This window comes from Pygocentrus nattereri, chromosome 19 (assembly GCF_015220715.1).
Source record: "Pygocentrus nattereri isolate fPygNat1 chromosome 19, fPygNat1.pri, whole genome shotgun sequence".
NCBI lineage: Eukaryota > Metazoa > Chordata > Actinopteri > Characiformes > Serrasalmidae > Pygocentrus > Pygocentrus nattereri.
Window position 1 is genome coordinate 29,658,764 of NC_051229.1, and position 23,346 is coordinate 29,682,109.

At 37.8% G+C, this 23,346-nt stretch overlaps 2 protein-coding genes across 2 annotated transcripts; one reads left to right on the forward strand and one right to left on the reverse strand.

The window, feature by feature from the left end:
* Positions 1 to 4,620: 4,620 nt before the first annotated feature.
* LOC119261624 lies at positions 4,621 to 6,867 on the reverse strand. Its single transcript, XM_037531234.1, has 2 exons — positions 6,694 to 6,867; positions 4,621 to 5,236 (listed from the first exon to the last, which is right to left on the reverse strand). The coding sequence occupies exons 1-2, from the start codon at positions 6,865 to 6,867 to the stop codon at positions 4,772 to 4,774; spliced, it is 639 nt and encodes a 212-aa protein (XP_037387131.1). The 3' UTR covers positions 4,621 to 4,771.
* Positions 6,868 to 7,723: 856 nt separating this feature from the next.
* LOC119261589 (coiled-coil domain-containing protein 106-like) lies at positions 7,724 to 10,317 on the forward strand. The gene is made up of 4 exons (XM_037530910.1): positions 7,724 to 7,823; positions 8,496 to 8,642; positions 9,251 to 9,472; positions 10,004 to 10,317. Exons 1-4 carry the CDS (start codon positions 7,724 to 7,726, stop codon positions 10,315 to 10,317), a joined length of 783 nt encoding a protein of 260 aa, XP_037386807.1.
* The last annotated feature ends 13,029 nt before the right edge of the window (positions 10,318 to 23,346 follow it).

The window sequence follows — 23,346 nt, forward strand, 5'->3', positions numbered from 1 at the left end:
TGGAATGTGTTGTTAGCAACAGTTTTTCAAAATTGACACATATTTTTCAAAAAACAATAACATTTCTCATTTTCAACATTTGATATGTTGTCTTTGTACTATTTTCAATGAAATATAGGTTTTAAATGATTCACACATCTTTGAACTTTGTTTTTACATACACTTTGCACAGCGTCCCAACTTCTTTGGAAATGGGGTTGTACAAAAAATATTGAAGCAGCTACAGAACAGCCTAATTAGAAGCTTGGTGAGGTAGTGAAGTTTGTCAGGAAGCTCTTTAGCCCCCAGAAACAACCATTTTTATATCAAGGTAGAAATCAGAACGTAAACCTCTGTAAGCTTTTCCTTGACAAATCTCCACTGGATATCTTTAAAGCCAAATAGCCCGACTCGGTCCGGATTTTCTGTTACTCTTGTCGTCTTCTTAACCATGCCAAATGCACTTCACTGAGAGCAGTCTGGGAACGGGAAGGCTGCGCTCTAATTTTATGAGGCTACAATGAGACTCAAGCCTCTAAAGCTTATCACATACAAACTAATTCCAGCCTTTTTGCGGGGAACTTCTAAGACAGTTTATCAATTAAAGTGTTATAAAAGATTATTCACAATGTACTTTGTATTCAATGAGAATTGAGTCTACCCCACAGCGAAAATACCCTCTCTCCTCATTTGCTCAGAAGTACTGCACTGTCCCTGTTTGAACTGAAATGTAGATTAGTGACACACTTACGCATTAGATGGGATTCTTTTCAATGAGTGTAATTTTTTATTTGCAGTGTATGTTAAGCTTGTTAAGCTTGTTGAGCTTGTTGATGCACAGGCACATTTATATATACATATATATGTGTGTGTGTGAGATTGTTAGATATTAGATTTTCCTACCTATCCTTTCCTACCTCCTTACTTCTTTAAACCAACTTCCAAAAAAGTTGGGATATTAGGCAAGATGCAAATTAGCACAGAAAATGACCATTTATAACTGATTTGTTGATCAGTATTTCAATGAAACCAGTAAAACAACATATTTTTTGTTCTGAAATTGCTGCCTACAATATTTTCCAAATAAGCTGGGATAGAGCCAATTAAGATGTTATGAAAAGTAATAATAATAATAATAATAAATAATAATAATGAACAGATGATGACCTTAGGTATAAAAGGATCATCCAGGAAATTTGGATGGGTCAAGGCTCATCCCTTCACCAAAAATGCCACAGGAAATATTCAAATGTTTTACAGACAGTCTTATCCAGAACAATTTACAATTTGATCATTTTACACAGGGAGGTTATGGTGGTGTTAGGAGTCTTGCCCAAGGACACTGCCCAAGCAGGGGATTGAACCCCAGTCTACAGCATAGAAGGCAGAGGTGTTACCCACTACACTAACCAACCACACAAGCATTTAAGAATAACCTTCCTCAGAGAGCAATTGCAAGAATTTAAGGTATTTCATGCTCTACAGTGCACGCTTTGACAAATGATTGTCTATAAACACTTCATCTATAGACATCTATAAACTGTTACTGCATCCAAAAATGCAAATTAAGATCAATAAGCCTTAATATCAACACTGTCTAGAGACGCTGCTGACTTCTTTGGGTACGACCTCATGTTCTGGGCTGACAAGCCAATTTTTGACGCTGTTTATGGAAATAATGGATGCTGTGCTTTCTGGACCAAAGAATAGAAGGACAGACTGTCACCCGTGTGAAGTTCAAAAGTGTGTCGTGGCATGGGGGTGTGTTATCTGTGAAGATGCAATTTAAATTCTTTTAAGAAATGAAATCCATGCTTATTTTAACATGAACACACCAAGCCACATTCTGCCGGTGTAACAGCAGCATGCTTGAGTAATAAGCTCAGATCAGATCAGTCAATTGCAAAAAAAGAAAAAACTGTGTCTTCAGTACCCAAACTTTAAAAAAAAAAAAAAGTGCTGTCAAAAAAAGGTGATGCAACACAGGAGGATATTTTTCACAGTTCATGAAAATCAGTAATCGGTAATCTAATTACAAAGTCAGTAATCTAATCACAGAAAAATATGATTATTACTGGCTGGATCACATTAAAACCACACCTGGTGATTTTCTTCACTGTGTTTATCTACACACGTAAGTAGACTTTATCTATCATCATCATGATAATGATCATTTCCATTCTATGGCATGCAATGCTCTGTTAGCACTAAGCTAACAGTGGTATACATTCACATGCTCACACTGGGTGTAATACCACTTACGGCAGCTTTGTTTGCTGACGTTTTACAGTGAAGGCTTCATTGTAAGGAGCCTGTTTCCTTCCTTTAAATGAACCTACTAAACCTCCTTGAGTGGTAATATCACAGGTGAACAGCTATAGGCACGGGTGTTTTTCGTAGTACAAGTTGGCCTGTACAACAGAATGTACAACTATGCAAAACAGTTACAAGATAATATTTAATCATATTTCATGATTTCATTTTTAAACTACGCTCTCAGAAAAAAAAGGGACGACACTGTCACTGTGGTGGTACCCTCAAGGGCACGTCCCAGTACCTTTAGTCAGGGAACATAATTGTACCATAATCCATCGAAATGATATTTTCTAAGTTGTTTTGATTCCACACACCCCGTCTCGTCTCCAGGACTTTTGGTTTACTGTTCTGTTTTAAAACATTCGGTTATGAAAGGGTAAAAATATTTACTTTTCCACTAGGAAGAACTCATGTAAGGTGCACCGCTGGACCTTCAAACCACTGTTGTACCTGCGAGGGAACACTTACATTGTTTGTACCTTGATGAACGAATCACGTACCTGCATGGTATGTTTATTTCTCACAGTGCAAATTATACATGCCTCACTTTAATGCCAATTCAATGCCAAACCAATGTACATCTCAACCGTAAAATAAATAAAAGAAAACGTAGAAAGATATATATATATATATAATGTACAGTTTCAAGTTTTGGCTCGCCTAGTCAAATAATATTTTGTTGATTTTCTACTTTTCTAGTGGAAAAGTATTGTGCCATATTATAGATTGTACAGCAAAGTTATTATATGTGAGTTTCCCTGCTGTGGGACTAAAAAAGGATTATCGGTAACACTTTACATTAAGTATCGACTAACTAACATGAAGTAATGCATTAGTTAACATGAAGTAATGCTTTAGTTAACATGAAGTAACATGAAGTAATGCATTAGTTAACATGAAGTAATGCATTAGTTAACATGAAGTAATGCATTAGTTAAGAGAGTTAAAGACTTTTACTTCTACTTAACACTGTTTGCTTAATTCCATTTCAGTCAATAATGTTTAGTTGCTTGTTTTTGATGGTTCATCTTTGGCCCTGTATTAAAGCTCAATAATATATACAATATAATTTAACCTGTAACATATTCTTATGCGTGTATTCAAGAAGGAATCATACGTACCATTCTCGCATAACGATCAGGCCTGGATGAGGCAGCTTGATGAAATTATTTACGTACCTTCAACCTCTCTTCTTTTAGCTTTATTTCATGATGCATATGCGTGAATGCAAATGTGACTTTTTTTGTAAGTCCTCCTATATTTACAATTTTAAATATAAGCAATGAGTGTATACACATACATTTCATAAAAAACACCCTCAAACTTAATAAAAACCAATCATGCCTTTGTAAAGCATTACTAACATCTGTTAAACATTACCAATCCTTTATAAGGACTTGTTCAATGAATCAAACATACCTGATGTAAAGTGTAAACCAATCATGCCTTTGTAAAGCATTACTAACATCTGTTAAACATTACCAATCCTTTATAAGGACTTGTTCAATGAATCAAACATACCTGATGTAAAGTGTAAACCAATCATGCCTTTGTAAAGCATTACTAACATCTGTTAAACATTACCAATCCTTTATAAGGACTTGTTCAATGAATCAAACATACCTGATGTAAAGTGTAAACCAATCATGCCTTTGTAAAGCATTACTAACATCTGCTAAACATTACCAATCCTTTATATGGACTTGTTCAATGAATCAAACATACCTGATGTAAAGTGTAAACCAATCATGCCTTTGTAAAGCATTACTAACATCTGTTAAACATTACCAATCCTTTATTAGGACTTGTTCAATGAATCAAACATACCTGATGTAAAGTGTAAACCAGTATTGTGTTAGTGATCGTAAAACAGTAATGGAAGGTATACCTTTTTAAAAAGTAAGGCAAATGTGTGACCAAACAACATACTATATATGTTTTTTTGTTTATTCACAGCATAACAGTGGTTGTGTTTATTGTATCCAGAACATTTTTATTCATTTAACATTACACAAATACAATCTGAATAAACAATTTCAGACTACTTAATTATAAACACTTACACAATATAATATTTCAGATAGAGATATATGAACGCTAGTAATAAAACAGTATTTTAACAGTTTATTGATATCAGAACCATCATTCAAATTTTATTAGAAACCCCTGCCCTGCAACTTGGCTTGTTGGTGTACAGTAATAAACTGTAGGTCATCTTTTCGATGTATAGTCTATTTTATTTTGATACTGCTGCTTAGTTACTACCAAGTTGCTCCTGTCTAGATATTGTCAGCTAGTGGATCACTGATAAAAACTAATCAAAACCATATTCACCATGACAGTGTTACTGCTGTACTGAAAGTTGATCTATACCCAAATATACATGGTAAACAATAAGGGCTGAACTGGTTAATCTTTCAGCCCTAGTAAACATGTTATTTCTAATTGGCTGTTAAAATCGAATTGTAAAGGTACACTAAACAGAAAACAGCTTGCGAATATCCTTCAGCAGCCTGCCCAGAGGACCATCTCTGTGACATTTTCCCAACCAGTAAGTCCACTCTATTAGCTTAAGATGTTCAATTAAAATACTTTCTGTTCGATTTCCCCTCAGTCTCCATACATGTCCTTTGTATGAGGACCATGCTCTTTCTAAGTGTTGTGTGTGAGCACCAGTATGAGAGTTGACAAAGTTCCTGCTGTGATTGACAGTGAGGTGGATGTATCCCATATCTGAAAGGGCACCTCTGTATGCTCTCCATTCATCACTAATGATGGTACTTCCTTGGCGCACATGGCGTCGCACCAGGGGAAGAAGAGCACGTCTTGACCTATGTTCGACAAGCCGCAAAACCGGTCTGCGAGTTTGACCGCGAACTCCTAATATTCCAAACACCCATTTCTTTCTCCTCCATGTTTGGCCAGCTCTACCTCGCCCATACTGTAAATAGAACAACAAAAGAAACACTATCACTGAAACTACATTATCTACCATTTGAAGAATATATCATGCAAAAATATTTAGTGATCAGTAATAAAATCTTGAGAAAACTCAAATGGTATGACAGAAAAATAATTTGTTTTACATTCTGTTAATGCATTGTTTTAGCCTAAATCAACATCATGGTAGCCAAATAATAAGAGTCAATGATAATAATTCATGTGTTCTACAGTATCAGTCAAAACTTTGGACTGTTTAGTTGGACATTCAGTTAAATGGTATGTGAGTGTCTGAGAATCCTGAGACTGGTACTGTAGCTGCACTGTAGTCCATCTGATTCACTGAATAGTGTTAACCCCTTTTCAAAGAATTTAGAATCGTTTACCAATTGTGTCATTTTTGCAGAGGAATTTGTCCTCAGCAACCTATATGTGCAGTGAAACACCCACATAAACACACTCTAGTAAAAACAAATATAGTAGGGGGCAGTGAGCACACATTTCCAGAGCTGTGGGCAGACCTATCCATGACTGCCAAAAGGCCAGGATCACCAGAGGACCACCACAGAGCAGGTATTATATGCATGATTCCGAGCACTGCAGTGACACTGACGTGGTGGTGATGCGTTAGTGTGTGTTGTGCTGGTGTGAGATCAGATACAGCAGTGCTGCTGGAGTTTATAAACACCTCAGGGTCACTGCTGGACTGAGAATCATCGACCAACCAAAACTGTACAGTCAACAGCCTCCTGTGGGCAGTGCCCTGTGACCACTGATGAAGGAACACAAACTGTGCCGCAGCAGATGAACTATTGTCTCTGACTTTACACCTACAAGGTGGACAGCGCAGCAGGTAGGGAGTAAAAGGTGTACTAATGTAGTGTCTCAGTGTGTCAGTGTTAGTAGGAGTGTCTTATAGAGTAAACAGAGAGTGGACACAATGTTTACTAACTCCAGCATCACTCACTCCAGCATCATCAACACACACTAACACAAAGCCATCATGTCAGTGTTACTGCAGTCTTGAGAATCCACCTCCCACATAACACCTGCTCTGTGGTGGTCCTGTAGGGGTCCTGACCATTGTAGAACAGGGTAAAAGTGGTTGCCAAATGTATGCCGTGAATAAGATAGGCCACAAAGTACATCTACAGTACCAGTCAAATGTGTTCAAATGAATTAGAAGGTATGTCCAAACTTTTGGCTGGTACTGTATATGTATACAATTTAACAAATATCAAAACTGTACAAACTAATATTTTATATATTTTTTAAACATTTCAAAATGTACTTATGACAAGGGATTAAGAGTTATCCCAGAGCACTCTATAACCAGGAGATGATAACTGTAGTTTACTAGTGTAGTAATACACCTTTAATAATATTTTGAGAAATAATAACTTTAAAGTATTTATGAATTGTTGAAAAAATATGGACATGGGGATCCATCATTTTTACCTTGCGTTTATGTCGGAAGTGGCTCTCATCAATTACAGTAAACTCAGTTCGACCACCAACACGCTGTCCTTTGTCTCTGATGAAGGAATCCATTGAATTTTTGCACACATTGCGTAAACACTTAGCCATCCTAGAGAGTGTTCTTGAACTGCCAGCTATGCCATCACTGATCATGTCGACCTGTCTTAGCCGTAGACCCTGGGCGAATCTGAGACAAAATAACTATATTATGTAACAATCAAATGACAAATAAATCATTGCATTGGCTAAATTTTCACCAAGAAAATATGTGAATGACAAAATATTATAATTGTAAAATAAACCACTGCATGAAGGGAAGTGTAATAACTGTACACAGTACAGGTTTCTAGAATGAAGGTACAGTGCCAGACATATATATGCCTATATTGCTATTGATAAACATGTTTTATATATGAAATACCTATATATGAATTTCATCCAGGACACCAAACTGACTCTGGATCTTTCGAATAAGGATCCTGATCTAATGGATTTGGTGCATGGCTTCCCTTTGTGTGGCTGTCTGTTGCAGATCCTGAAGAAATGTTGTAAAAAATGTATTATTTTATTTTTAACATAATAGATATAAAACAAAATAAAATTATCATGATGAATTACTTGCCATGTAAATTTGTCCTTTTTATGAGAATGTGGAACCATTGTCATAGGTCTGCTGCACTTATTGCATCTACTTTTGGCCATGAGTAATTTTTCCTTCATGAGCCATTTGATTAGTTTCAGTGTAGACCTTCTGGTTTTAACCCCATCAATTAACCTAAGGATTTTTGCCCTGAGTGCCATTGCGGAGATCTTCTTACTGGAATATTTTCGCCTAGACTACTTATACGGAAGTGTAAAATTTCCGCTTTCGTTCAGCCAGTCAGTTTAATCCAGTCATCTTCACTAGCTAATCACAGGTGATACTGGGTCTGCGTCATGCGCGCGACCATATGAAGTGTTTGTTTAGGTTTCGTTAGGAAGGTAAGAGAGTTCCCTGTTCCAAATTACCATGAAAGTTTCTCGTAGACGGACCAAGCAGCAAGAGAAACGCGAAGATTCAGGCAGTAAATGTGAAACCACACATGATAACACCAGTGCAGCCGGCAGAGGTAAGATGTTTAAACTTCGAAGCTAAACGTGCTGTGATGGGAAGTTCGATTCATCGGAGGCGCTTCAGGCTTTCGAACGAGTCAAGCGTTTCAGTACAACGTCTATGTCCAATGTAATCCTCTTAAAAACACGTATAATAGTATAATAAATGTGATATGTGAAATATAAAAGTGATCGTTACAAAAATCATTACATGAAATTATAAAATGGATTGAATCAGATGATTGATTCATACGTTCAAAAGAACCGGTTCAGTAAAAGGAATCGAACTTTCCAGTTTGACTGTTTGACTTGTCTAAGCACCAGCTATATAGTGTTAGGATGTCTATTTTGTCTGCTTTATTTAGTGATAACGACAGCGTTCCTTGTTTAGGTGTTATTGCATAAAAAAACTTCTAGTGTATGTATTTTTACACAAGCCAGTAACTGGTGACCACCATTTTAAGTAAAGATTAGAAAATACTGTTGGCCTTAGTTAGCTGTAATACCTTAAGTTTCAGCGTTATGTTTATCTCTCCTAAAAATCTGTAATGCCTAGTTATTTTTTTTCTGAATGGTTGCTATTTAACTATCTGTCTAAAATACTAGAAACTGCAAACACAAAACATGTTGTGTTTATGTACAGATTATAGTGGTGTATGATAATATTGAGCTTTATACTTTTTTCTTAGGTGATTCACATTCCCCCACAGCTCAAATTGCTCTAGCTAAAGCCAAATCTGAGGTGGAGTTACTGAAGCTGAAGGTAGCATCACAGCAGGAAAAGATTAAAGATCTAGAGGAAGAACGTGATTTTCTGAGGACACAATTAACTCAAGGTAAGTTTTTGTCAAAATTCACAGGTACCCCTGATTATATATATATATATATATATATATATATATATATATATATGGTTAAGATGGTGGTTAAGATCCTTAGGTCATGTGGATTTATGTCATGAAACATGACAGTGTAATCAGAATGGCGTGTCATTGATGACTAACAAGACACAAGACTAACAAGTCACATTGTCAGTATGTCTGTAACTGTGTATGTGTCTTTCTGATGGCTGGTTTTCAAGAGAGTGATTGAAAATGCACAGGGCTGCACTTTTACTGTAAGCCGCATATCAGTTTCAACAGTGCACAATGTATGTGGGGACTAATAGTAGATTAGACAAGATTCACATTCATTGTGATACAGAAATTGTGATACAGAAAAGAAAGACAAGACTGTTTAGTAAAGAGGAAAAAAATACATAAAATAACAGTAAACACTGTACGTACAGCACTGTGGAATTACAGTCTGTCTACACTTCCTGACATTCCTGTCTGCAGAAGGTAGACTAAGGTTTGTTGAAAATTTAAGGTTCTTATTATATGAGATGAAAATGTTAAAGTGTTCAATTTTGTTTAGTAGTTTGTTGTTGTTGTTGTTGTTGTAGCCAACAAGGCTGAAGAAGAAAAAGAGGAGGGTGGAGTTAAACGGAAGAAAAAATCAATCGTCATAGATTCCAGCTCATTTGATTCTTCAGATTCCTTTGTTGATTCTGACAGTACTGATTCCTCATTTGAAAAGAAAAAGAAGAAAAGACGGGAAAAAATAAAAGGGAAAAAAGAAAAGATGAAGCGCAAGAAGGAGAAGAAAGGGCCCATCTTCCAACGTGGTATATGTATTCACCAACACTAATGACTTAGTTCCTGACATATTAGTCTAACAATTGTGAGTTCATAGGTACATTTGGAAGAAAAAAGTGAAACTGCATTTCATGAAAAGAACACCTTGCTAACTGTAAAGCATAACACTACACTGTGTCTCTCACTGTGTGTTTATAACACCCTTTCTAATGAAAGGATTCGTCTGCTTTACGCTGATCCCATTCCTGATATAAATGCCTAAACACAGCTTGTCTAGTAGAGAAGAATTGTCAATAGAACACAGGGTCTCTGGAGCACAGAAATATGAACCTATTGGGACCATGCCTTATGCTAGGCATGAACTAAAGGTTATAAAGTGGGGGCAATGGGGTAGAGTGACTGATTTTTATTGAATAGAAAATACATGGAGGTACCATTTAATGCAAGTAATGCAGTGGTAGTAATCTATATAACATAAAAGTTAACATAAATATTTTTTAGGATGACATTTTTTTTTCTTAAAACTCATGTCAGTGTCTCTTGTCTTTTCTTTTGTATAGTTTGTGTCCCTGCTGAGGTGATCCGAAGATATGAAAAAGTGCTGGCCATATATATGAAAGGAAACACAATGGCCAAGTCATTCCAGAAGTACGGGGTAGACCGCAACACAATTGCCCAGACTGCTTCTATTGCAGAGCTATCCCTTGCCGCACCAGAGACATACTGCCAGCTCAATGATGATCGTGGAAAAAAGGAGAAGTTGTTAGACTTCGCTAAAAAGTGCCAAGATGTAATAGCTTCGGACAAAAGCATTGCTGAGAAAATTTCAAATATGAAAGTTGAGGGGAAGTTGCTTCCTATTCAGAAGAAGTAGGCTGACCTATTACGTGGATGTGCTGCTTAGAGAAACCTTTTTCAGTTGCAGCATTTAATTTTAAGTTAATTTAGGTATTTTTGTGTTCTGTGAACATTATTTTGTATATAGAGTGCAAAAATGCTTTATTTTAAAGGTGTATTGAAAAAATATGTAAATTGAAGGGTTCTGTTTAATGACCGAAAACATGGTCACAGGTCAAAGCTAAGTAATAAAAAAGGCTTCATTTTTATAATCCTACCCTTTTTTGTTTATACTGGGTAGTTATTTGACAGTAATTTGTTTGTGCTGCTTTCTAAAACTCAGGGAAACCCTTCACAGTTGCAGCAGGTAATTCAGAGTAAATTTCGACAGTTTTTTTTGTTGAGATACTGTGAGCAGAATTTTATATATACAGGACAACATTTAAAGGTGTTTTGAAGTATTTTCAATGCAGGGTTCTTTGCAGGCTTCTGTTAAATATCAGAAAACATGTTAAAAGGCCAAAGTTGAATAGTAAAAACCGTTTGGTAATTCTACTGTTTATTCTGTTCCTTCTAGGTAGTAATGCAAACATAAATATTGTTTATTGTTTTAACTTTGTGTAATGCTTTCAAATTACATCATTAAACTACCTAAAGTGCTTTACTAATTTAGTAGTACTTTTTAATGTTATGCCTTCTACATTCACTAAACAAGTCCTAATAAAGGATTGGTAATGTTTAGCAGATGTTAGTAATGCTTTACAAAGGCATGATTGGTTTACACTTTACATCAGGTATGTTTGATTCATTGAACAAGTCCTAATAAAGGATTGGTAATGTTTAGCAGATGTTAGTAATGCTTTACAAAGGCATGATTGGTTTACACTTTACATCAGGTATGTTTGATTCATTGAACAAGTCCTTATAAAGGATTGGTAATGTTTAACAGATGTTAGTAATGCTTTACAAAGGCATGATTGGTTTACACTTTACATCAGGTATGTTTGATTCATTGAACAAGTCCTTATAAAGGATTGGTAATGTTTAACAGATGTTAGTAATGCTTTACAAAGGCATGATTGGTTTACACTTTACATCAGGTATGTTTGATTCATTGAACAAGTCCTTATAAAGGATTGGTAATGTTTAACAGATGTTAGTAATGCTTTACAAAGGCATGATTGGTTTTTATTAAGTTTGAGGGTGTTTTTTATGAAATGTATGTGTATACACTCATTGCTTATATTTGCAATTGTAAATATAGGAGGACTTACAAAAAAAGTCACATTTGCATTCACGCATATGCATCATGAAATAAAGCTAAAAGAAGAGAGGTTGAAGGTACGTAAATAATTTCATCAAGCTGCCTCATCCAGGCCTGATCGTTATGCGAGAATGGTACGTATGATTCCTTCTTGAATACACGCATAAGAATATGTTACAGGTTAAATTATATTGTATATATTATTGAGCTTTAATACAGGGCCAAAGATGAACCATCAAAAACAAGCAACTAAACATTATTGACTGAAATGGAATTAAGCAAACAGTGTTAAGTAGAAGTAAAAGTCTTTAACTCTCTTAACTAATGCATTACTTCATGTTAACTAATGCATTACTTCATGTTAACTAATGCATTACTTCATGTTACTTCATGTTAACTAATGCATTACTTCATGTTAACTAATGCATTACTTCATGTTAGTTAGTCGATACTTAATGTAAAGTGTTACCGGATTATCTTATCTTATCTTATCTTATTAGAAAGTGTATTGTATATTTATAATCCTTCATCTTTTATTAAACACAGGGAAACATCCTTATTGTAATGTAATAATCGACTATATGTTAGAGATTCAATAAGGGGAGATCAGGTTTGATGCTGGAGTTTTCCTTTAACCTTTGGCATTGATCTGTTACTTGCTTTGACTGTAAAGAGTTTGACCAGAGGCTACTTGAGGATAAGACTTCACTGCTGCAATAGAAACGAATACTAAAATGTTCTCGGTGTACAAGTGCATACAGTGTATTACTTAAGTGTACAGTGCATTCAGAGCAAGCATCTGTGCTTAATGGATCAAACGTGTGCTGGCATTGGAGCAGGGACATGTGAGTATGTGTGTTTGCCCAGTAGAGTGAGAGAAAAGAGCACGAACAGCCGGAGCACAAAGAGGAACGCTGCCTAGTCTGAGATACAAAACACTCTCGAACACCAAGAAGGCTTTGAATTCTATGTAACAAGGACAGAAAATAACTACACACTCTTTCTAAATAACACTCCAAAAACAGGGAACTGACTTCTGTTAAGAAAGCAAATTTGATTTATAGAAATTGACCCATTTTTGAAGTGACCCAAGTCAAGCAGGTCAAATAAAACAGAAAGAATGGTGTTTTTCCAAATCTCCACCCAGTATCTCAAAAGGGTGACCCAAATCATTTCTGTATTTAAAATAGGATTTTATCCCACATTACTCAACTGTTCTGCTGATTTTGTGCATTTAAATGGGATCTAAATACATTTAGTTGAATTTAATCTGTTGTTTTTAGCAGCTGGTGTGATTGACACTAGAGAAAAGATTCTACTGGCTGCTGGCTCAATTTGCATATTGGGTGCGTTTTTCTGCATACTTTGCTTAACATTGCCATGTTGTCTTTCCTGCCTGCTTATCTGTTGCATGTATATGTGCAAATTTCATAATGAATGGACTGAAATGACTTGGTTCCATTGACTTACATTAAAAGTTAAGTAGATTTTTTTTTTACCATTTTGGAAATATGAGGTTTTCTTCCAACAACAGGTACACACACACACGTAGGAGGAGAACAGAGTGAAGGACACGCCACCTCCACACTTTTACTCCCTGTGGGTTCAGCCACTGCCCTGGACTGGTGACCTGTCCATTTACATTTATGGCATTTGGCTGACACTCTTATCCAGAGCAACTTACAATTTTACATAGGTAGGCCAGGGCGGTGTTAGGAGTCTTGCCCAAGGACTCTTATTGGTATAGTGTAGGGTGTTTGCCCAGGTGGGGATTGAACCCCAGTCTACAGTGTAGAAGGCAGAGGTGTTAACCACTACACTATCCAACCACCACGTCCACGGTGTATCCTGCCTTCCACCCGATGACCGCTGGGATAGGCTCCAGCACCCCCTCGCGACCCTGATGGAGAAGCGGCTTAGAGAATGGATGGATGGATGGATGGATGGATGGATGGATGGATGGATGGATGGATGGATGGATGGATGGATGGATGGATGGATGGATGGATGGATGGATGGATGGATGGATGGATGGGTTCAGCCACGTCACATGTAATATAAATGTGTAGGGGGTGAACAGAATGAAGGCGCTGAAAATGGGCAATTTCATACATTCTTCACTGAAAATGAGCAAAGACCAAGGAAGTGTTTTTTGTTTTTTTTTGTTTTTTTCCTCCTGCCGATAGCTGATTAAATTCACCCAATTTCGTTTAATCAAAGAAATTGCCTTTTTTTGAAAGACAGGTATTTAATTGTATGGAAATCTTTTCCATCCTCTCCAAAGCTCAATCAATATTTTTAGTCTATTTCTATCTTTAACCAGCCAAAATGACACAAAACCTGTGAGCACCAGATTTAAAAATGCAAAACATTTTCAGAACTGGCACAAAATAAATTCAGAAAAAGGTCTGAACTCTGTGGAGCTGTGGAAAGTCTGTGATCTAAACTTCTGGTCCACGTTTGTGTTCAGAAGTGAGAGAATATATTTTATTGTGATTTGAGGTTGTTGAAAAGATTCGGTTATCTTGTTTTACAGAAACAAAAAGCCTAGCATTGAAATTAGAGGGAAGCCAAGGGCACAGACCCAACTCTCAAACAGAGCTGACAGACATGATATATTCAGAAAGCATGCTCGACTTCAAAGATAATGCAAATCTAGATATAACACAATAAAAGTGAGCCACAATGGAAATGTGTCTGTATGACTTTCAAAGAGGATGGAATAAGTCCTTTTCCCAAGGAATGGTGGCACATAAATACAGGGTAAAATACATTCTGCTGTGCCTTGCAGACAATTACTAACCTCAGAAATGTTGACGTTTGTATCATTTAAGCTCTTCATAGAGTGGTATGTCGCTAGGTGATGAGATTAAAACGGAAGGATGTGTCTAGAATTGTTGGAGAACATCAAACACACAACACTGTGGGTTTCCAGGCTGAGTAAAGGATACCAATTCTTTATAGAAGAATTCCTTGACAGATATCGGCGTGAGATAACATCAGCTGACATCTGCAAACAAAATATATGTAGGTATAAACTATTGCTGAAAGAGTTTGCTTATAATAAATGATTTACGTAGACAGACCGGCAGTGAGGCGGGTTGTGTCATCATGCTACTGCAGACATTTTCCACAGTTACTGGCTCCGGCAAATGAACATCTACTCCCTGACAATCACGTCCTCCCTCAGATGCTGAAAGCTCTTGATGCGGAACATGAAAACTATTCCACTGAAAGTGGCTGCAGCTCCAACTTCAAAGCACAAACTGCCTTCGCTGCCACAAATGGTGAAATGCTAACACAAAGGTATGTCTCCTCTGATGACAAGTTCACCCCTTCTTCTCTCCTCATTGCACAAATCTGCTCTTTATCAACTAAGATCCCTGGAATCGGAGGTAAGGCTGATTCTGCTCTGAGCTCCAACACTTAGGGAAGATATATAAGCCCTACTCAGCCATCGTTTTTATTGATGTTTTAAGGTGACGCGTTCAAGTGGTCATTCTGATGAAAGTGCTTTCTGAGCTTGCAGAGCAGCTACAAAGTTGTAGTGCATTTTATTATTGTGCATGTGTTTATAAAATACATCATTTTTTTCATTTTCGGATGAAAATGTTTGCATTTGCAGGTTTTTTAAATTTTATTTATTTATTTATTTATTTATTTATTTATTTTTGTTTGTCGAATCACCATAGGAGCTGAGCTTCCCCCCAAAAAAAGCATTGAGTTTAATGTGCAAAAGTGTAGGCACCTAATCAAACTATTTTTAACATTTTTCTGGGCAAGAGCTTTGTTTCTGCTGGTACAAATGCCACACAACATTGGAAAAAATTAATCATAATTACGAAACACTGGGTATTCATCTGTAACACGTGTGAATACGTCTTGGAAAAGAATCACAGCTGTTGCGTAATGGAAAGCCCATTTTTGTTTCTAAAATTAAGGTGATATTAATTATGTAATACAGCACTGATATTTCTTGTATGTGTAAAGCCCACTCAAAAGGGCTTTTTGATATGTATATGTATCATGTATACGATGACAATAAAGAAAAAAAAAATCACACAAACAGAGATGCAGTAAAAACTTTTGTTTACAAATGAGTTTCAAAGAACAAATTAGAAGAACAAAATTTGGTTCCAGATTTCTCCCCCAGCTCCCCTCATTTCATTTAATGGAGCACTAATTAGCCAAACCAGGTAGTAGCTGATATTTAGAATTAATACTAATTGGCACAAGGTGATGTTGGGAAATGGTTAATCAAACAGACACAAAAGCACTTATTGTGTTGATGCCTTAGGGGGCAGTCGTGGGCTGGGGGTTAGGGAACTGTCCCTGTGACCGGAAGGTTGCTGCTTCAATCCCCAGCGCCGACAGTCCATGACTGAGGTGTCCTTGAGCAAGACACCTAACCCCCAATTGCTCCTGTTCGTAGAAAGAACAATGTTAGCTTGTCCTGAGGGAGGGAGCTTGTTGTTGTGCTATGTGGGTGTTTATGGCAAAGTAAGTAGTACCAAAATTTGTTTTAACTGGACAGTTAATAAAAAAACACAAGCTAATTGTCTTTTGCTGTTTTCAGTACCTTCCTTTATAGCTTTTGTTGTAAGTCTACCATGCATGCCAATGGAACAAAAGATCCAAACCTGAAGATCCAGAACATAAATCAAATATAAAACCCATTCATTTAGGAACATTATATCGAAGGAGCTGTTGAGTTACTGAACACTAAGAAACAGTGGAACCATATGGGTCAGTGACAAGCTCAGAAAAGTAACACACAAAATTATGTAACTCCAAATCATTTAAATTTTATTGCCAATAGGCCCTCTCCATGTTTAATGTTGCAGTAGCCTGCACTAGCTGTGATGAACGCCTCTTGAAATAAATTTCAATCTGTGCCCCCGCAGCGGAAGGTCTGAGGCTAGCATCCAATTGCAACTCCTTAAAACTCTGTAAAACTGTGTAGGCTCGCTGCGAGCAGTCCGTAACCAAGGCGCCATCGCGATTCTGTTCATGGACCATTAAAAAGGGCTGTGATCATGTTTCTCTACAGCTTAATTACAGAACTAAACTAGCTAAGCCACTGGGCACGCTAATGGTAGTGCTGTAGCACACTAATACTAAAGCAGTGGCATGACAGGTCTTCTGCTGTTATTAATGTGCGTGGGCTTAAAGCTTTCTCCACTAAAGTGTCCTCTTACCTTCATTCAGCAATGGCCACGCATCTGTGGGAATCCCTTACTCGGATCAACCTTTGAACAGATGGCATGGTGTGTTAGAGAGAGAGAGAGCAAGCGAGAGAGAGAGAGATGAACTCAGAGATAATCCTCCCAGCCCATGGTGGCTCTTTGAATCAGAGTTTGTGGGGTTGGTGGGGGGTTGGTGGGGTTAGAGCAACGCCACAGGTTCAGTAAGCCTAATTAGAGTCAAGACCCAGCTCATAGGCATAAACACTGCATCTCTGACAAGCCCCTAGTGGAGACAAGCCACAGCCTTTGATCACCCTATTTGACCTTCCAGACACTCGCAGTCCGACACTTCAAAAAAAAAAGTTGCATGTAGTTCACTGCACACACCAAAGTAGGAATACTATACTATCACATGGTGTTGTCAAATGGGAACAATGACTTTATCCCAATTTTACTTAAAATGCAATAACAGAAAATCAATGTTTCACTGCTCGGTAGTGGAAAGTGGGTCTTTCATTTTAATAAGACAAATATTTGACATTATACAACAGTTAGTTCCAGCCACGCAAGCAGACGTTCTAACCGTGCTAATATTTCACCATAACTTTTCACAAGATGTCGTTGCTAGGCAACCACTCTGACAGCTGTAGGAGGCCCTCAAGCCATTTGGAAATTTTTACTACTTACTTTGCCACAAACAGAAAACGGACACTGTTCAGATCACAATTGACCGACAGCTGATTTGGTCCGACTCTGAAGATGAGACGACACTAAATTCCCAAACTGTCGTCTCCACTGAGCAGCTTTCAGTCGGCAGCTGTGACAGAAGAACAGCTGAACAACCTAAACAACAACATAAATAACAAAACAACATAAATAATAAAAAATAAAATAATTATTTGTATTATATTCACTTTTTTATCATTTAAATAAAGATACCTTAACTCAAAATATGCTGAAAAAACATTAGTCAAAATGAAAGAGCTAGTGTCTCAACAATTCATTTTTAATTAAAATACTTTTTTCTGTAGTATTTAAGTTGTGGTAATTCTTTCATTAAGATGTGCAGTGATTTTTACAGTGTTGTAGATTTGCCTGTTATATGGATTCAGTCTACCAATCAAACTAATCTCCCTGTAGAATTTGGAGACTACTAAAGAGCATCTAACGCATATCTTCACATATCTTGTCTTTTTCGTGATCATTCTGGTCTATTTTGCTTGGTCTTCATCCACTTAATGGGTTGTAGCTGCAGCAACTGTGACGAGTTCTGTCAAAGCATAATCGGTGTTACAGAGAGCAACTGAATAGGATGAATGGTAAAAAGAAGGTGAGAATATTATACAGTGCATCTTGTAAATATAAAAGCGATGTTAGAACTGTAAAAAAGTGACAAACCAGCCATAGAATGGGAAAGTGTATTTACATTGGCATGGTTGTGTAAGGAGAGTTGGGTCCTTGGAACTGATACACCACGAACCTCAAACACTGCTGCCTCCTCCTTCAAGCAAAAATCCCACAGTCGCAAAAGAAGACAGTAAAACGGACCAATTCCAAAATATTAGACTGTTACATAACAGTCTTGACTCATTAAAATTTCCGCCTCCAAACTTTTCATGCAACAACAGTTCAGAACAAATGTACTCTTCAAGGCCATGAAAGGGAGATCTGTTTTTAAACACTTCCCAAGGAACCTAGAGCTTTTTATCTGAAGGTCAAACCAAGGTCAATGGGTATGGTTGATGCTCACCTTCAAACTGAGGCTGAAACAGGCTTCCTGTCCACCAGCTTCTTAATCGAATGTTCCATTCCACCTTAAATGCCATAGCTTGTATGGATGCTAGAATAACTGTGGCAAAAATGAAGTGGAATAGAAATTTCGTAAAACTATAAGAAGCCAACGACAACTTCCACATCTATTTTTTTTGTTTGTTTTGGTGTTTTTACCCAATTTTCTTCCCAATTTTAGTCGTTTCCAATTCCACCCACTAGTTAGGACCCCCCGCCCAATCACACGATACTTTCAGCGCTAGGAGGGTGAAGGCAGCACAGGCTTCCTCCGAGACCTGTGAAACCAGCAACCACTTCTTTTCGAATTGACGCTCACGCAACGTCACTGGACAGCCGACCGCGCTTGGAGGAAAGCGTCAACCACCAGATCTGTTACGTCAGCTAACAGACGCCTGCGCTGACTGGTATCGCATTCAGTGATGGGGGAAAAGCAAGGGCCATCCTACCCACCCAGAGAGAGCGAAGCCAATTGTGCTCACTGTACAATATATTTCTCACTGTACAATAACATTATCCATATTTAAAGCCAATGAAAAGGCTAATAATAAAGGGAATAGTTTGAGTATGTCAATAAAAAAGCATGTTCTTGGTTATCTCTTAATGGGCACTTTTAAACGTCATTTTTAAAATGAAGTATGAGTTTTGTTATGAAAATTAGCAAAAATATGTTTGTTCCCTAGAAGCAACAAGCCACTTCAGGCAACACAGCTCTATAAAACTTCATCCCATTGTCACATAATGTTGCAACATACCCCAAAATGACCCCTGAACACATTAATAATAAAAAAAAAAGTTCTGATATTTAATAATCAGGTCAATAATCAAGTGAGTCAGGTATATTTTTTTACATTGCTCCTACAATAAATGCAGTAGAGGGTTAATAAAATCCTGGACAGCGATTCAAAGTTGTTGACTCAAATCTTGGACAATACTGAACAGCTTGGCGTTTGACATTAGGAGACTGAAGAGAGGGGCAGCGTCCATTTATAAGCATCACAACCCCAATAGCAATGTGGACGAAGCCATGCCTTGTGTTTTCATCGACTTTTTGACATTTGAAGCAAATCATTTTAAACTGAAAGTTCATAGTGAGCTAAAAACTTTTTACTTTGTGGTGTTGATATCAAAGGTAAGTAGCTAGTGTAGGTAATGTTAACTAGTAGCAATGTAACTAGCGTACTAAACAGTATAAGGACCAAGTTTTTTCAACAGAGGTTCATTTTATTTTTTTGAAATGTTGCTTTTGTATGAGCTATCATGGTGCGATGAGCTTGGTATGTATGGGAGGCAAATCCTGCCAAAAAAGAAATAAACAATAAAATGTAAATGCGAACCTCTTTTTTGTCGTTTCTTTTTCCAAGCACTTGTGCAAATATCCTACCGACATTGAAAAATCAAATGAAATGCCTACATTTGCCATTTTATTATTCACATTTAGCACAAATGTGTGTCAAAAGTAAAAAACAAAGTTTAAACAGTTGTTTGTCATTTCATTTTAGTCGTTATTCTGGTGTTTCATGGCCAAATCCAAAATGAAAAAGCTAATAGAGAAAAGAAAAGCGCCACCTGCTCAAAATGTACTTTTCATTTCATACTTTGCTTTTTCGATTTCCAACGTTACATTTTCAGGACATCCTCAGACCTCAGAGTCAGAACAGCATCATTGCTCAAGCTAAACGACGTCGAGTCTCGAGAAAAACCACAGTCATGTCTCAGATCTGGTGAAACTGAACATCAGATCAAACGAAAAGGTATCAGACCAAACGGAAACCTGGTCGATATACTAGTTGGTATAACTTCGATTGTGTATCTCGATAAAAATGCCAGTATAACACACACGCGGGGGGTGCTGGAGCCCATCCCAGCTGTCATTGGATAAAAAGATGGATACACCCTGGACAGGTTGCCAGCCCATTGCATGGCAGACGGACAAACACACTCACACCCAGGGGCAATTTAGCATGTCCAATTGGCCTGACTGCATGCCTTTGGACTGCGGGAGGAAACCGCAAAACTCCGGGGAGCACATGCAAACTCCTCACAGAGAGGACCGCGGTCACCCACCAGGGGACTTGAACCCAGGCCCTCCTTGCAGTGCTCCTTCCACCCACCACGCCACCGTGTCGCCTGCCAGTATGGCATTTTCACAGTTTTATATATATATATAAAAAACTGGGGGCAGTCGTGGGCTGGAGGTTAGGGATCTGGCCCTGTGACCGGAAGGTTGCCGGTTCGATCCCCAGGGCCGACAGTCCATGACTGAGGTGTCCTTGAGCAAGACACCTAACCCCCAACTGCTCCCTGAGCGCCCACCGCTCCGGGCAAGTGTGCTCACTGCCCCCTAGTGTGTGTGTGTTCACTAGCGTGTATGTGGTGTTTCACTTCACGGATATATATATATATATTATGTGTGTGTGTATAAATGAAAACGATTCATTTAGAACCATTTTATAATATAACATAAATCAGTTATGCTAATCATAATAATATCTGTGCAGTGTTTTCCTCTTTTTCCAAAACAACTTTCTTGACCCAATTTTTTTTTTTCTTTTTCCAAAATGAGTCATTTTATGAAACTTTCTGATTGCATCAATTATTGATGTCAATGATGCACAATCAACCTGTGGTCTCATCAGCATATACCACATCCTTTTTATCTCACAGCATGCGTGCATGTCATTTTTGCTGCACTGTTTCTCAGCATGCACCAGGCATAGCTTGAGAGTCGGTATTATGGTGCAGTGTGAGCAATTTGCAGTGCACTCACTTATATAGTCTACATACGCAAAGAAACGTTTTACTGTAAAGCAAATACTTCAATGTCAAAAATTGCTTTTTGAGCTGAAGCCAATGGGGGATTGCGTGCAAAGTTGCGACAGATGGGAAGGGTTGGCATTAGAATAAGGGTATTTGAAAGACAATCCAATGCAGTATAGGAGAGAGGGGGAAAAACACACGGTTATGAGATGGAGACAGACAAAAGCACATTAGAGAATTTAATTTTTCCTCAGTGTCAGGCGTGTCGAATGAGATCTGACAGGCACGATTCATTCCTTTGGTATGCTGAGGCATATACAGAGCAGGGCCTGATTGGCCTCCTTTGGGAAACCAAAGCGCTCTGTGTCCAAGAGCGACCCCCTCCAACCCTGTCAAGCCCAGCCTACGTATGTGCATCACATCATTCCACAGTGATGCACAGACCTCTGAGGCTCACATCAGTTCATTTCCACTTTTTGTCATTATACCGCTATGTTATATTAACATTACACCAATGACGCTCAGTTCGCTTCAGTTCAACTCAACACTCTTTGTCAATGCTACCAAAGCAGCATAAGGAAAAACTGTCCCAATCGTGCAGGCTGAAGTAAGAGGGATGTCTGTGGCCTCTTAAACTCCTTGGAACCACCGAATTGCACTTCATCATATTCTTTATAACTTTCATATTCCATAAGCTACATTCAAAAGGTGAGTGTCATATGCGGCTGTAACTGTCCTCTTTCCAGTCAAATAGATCATGATGTAATTTTAAACCCTTATAACAGAAGGTGCTGGATTTTTGTCTACTGAAAGTCGACCCATTTTTCCGCAATTCTGCGTTATAAATGATAAACAGATGGCGTCTCTTCAGTGATCTGCATTGTAAAAATTATTTTTATAAAATAACAGAGTGTCTACGATTTTTGGCTTTCAGCAGTTAATTGTGAGCATATAGCGACATGTGTGATCATAAAACATGTTCTCATAATTTGAGGGGAGCTTTTACAAAACTAACTAAATAAATAAATAAATAAAATAAAAATTTGCATTTATTTTATGCAGTTACTGAATAATTTGCCTTATGATTTGGTCACATAAGTTCAGATGGACAAACCAAAATCTACCCTGGAGAATAAGAGGTCAAGCTGCTTGTTTTTTCATGTTTTCATACCTACATAGTTGGCTAGGCATTAGTATGCTGCTGGTAACTCAGCCAAGTTACCTGTTTTTTGGATATTGTCTTTCTATGGTTGACCCACCCATGACTGTGTCAGCTCCAGTGACTGTTAAGCCCGAAGGACAGCAGAGACGGGAGGCATGTCAAATATTCTTGGGTGCTGCTCTTTCAGAGAGTGCACGCAGAGATGGATTACTGATCGGGCTGTTGGGGCCAGTGCCCAGGGCTCTCTGACTGCCAGCAGCCTGGGGGGTGGGGACAGGGGCAAGGAGGCAGAAATACTGTGGACCATGCACTGTATGTTTAAACAATAGGTCATTTATATCTCTTGAATGTGTAAAAATAACTAAATGAATTAAATAAATGAAGAGGCGTCTGTTTTCAGACTTTCTTTAATATGCACTCAAGGGACTGTTGTTATTGCCATTAAAATGAGATGCTGATATTTATTCATCCATCTGCTTTAAGACTGCTTCTGTTTTTGCATTGCAACTTGGTTTACCTCCAAACTGGACGGTAGATGCCATGTAATACTAGACAGGTAAGGGGAGTGTAAGATCTCACAGGTAATGCAAAACTGCAGTACTGGACAGTGTAAGGCCATAGAAATACTGCAATACTGGACAATATAGGACCATATAAATACTGCAGTGTTGGACAGTGTAAGGCCACACAAATGCTGCAGTGCTGGACAGTGTAAGGCCATACAAATACTACAGTACTGGACATTGTAAGGTCATACAAATCCTGCAATACTGGACAGTGTAAGGCCATATATTGCTGCAGTACTGGGCAGTGTATAATAGAGCTGGCCATGTATAATTGAATACTGGAGAATGTAAGGCTGTATAAATATGACAATACTAGACAGTGTAGGGCCAAACAAATAAT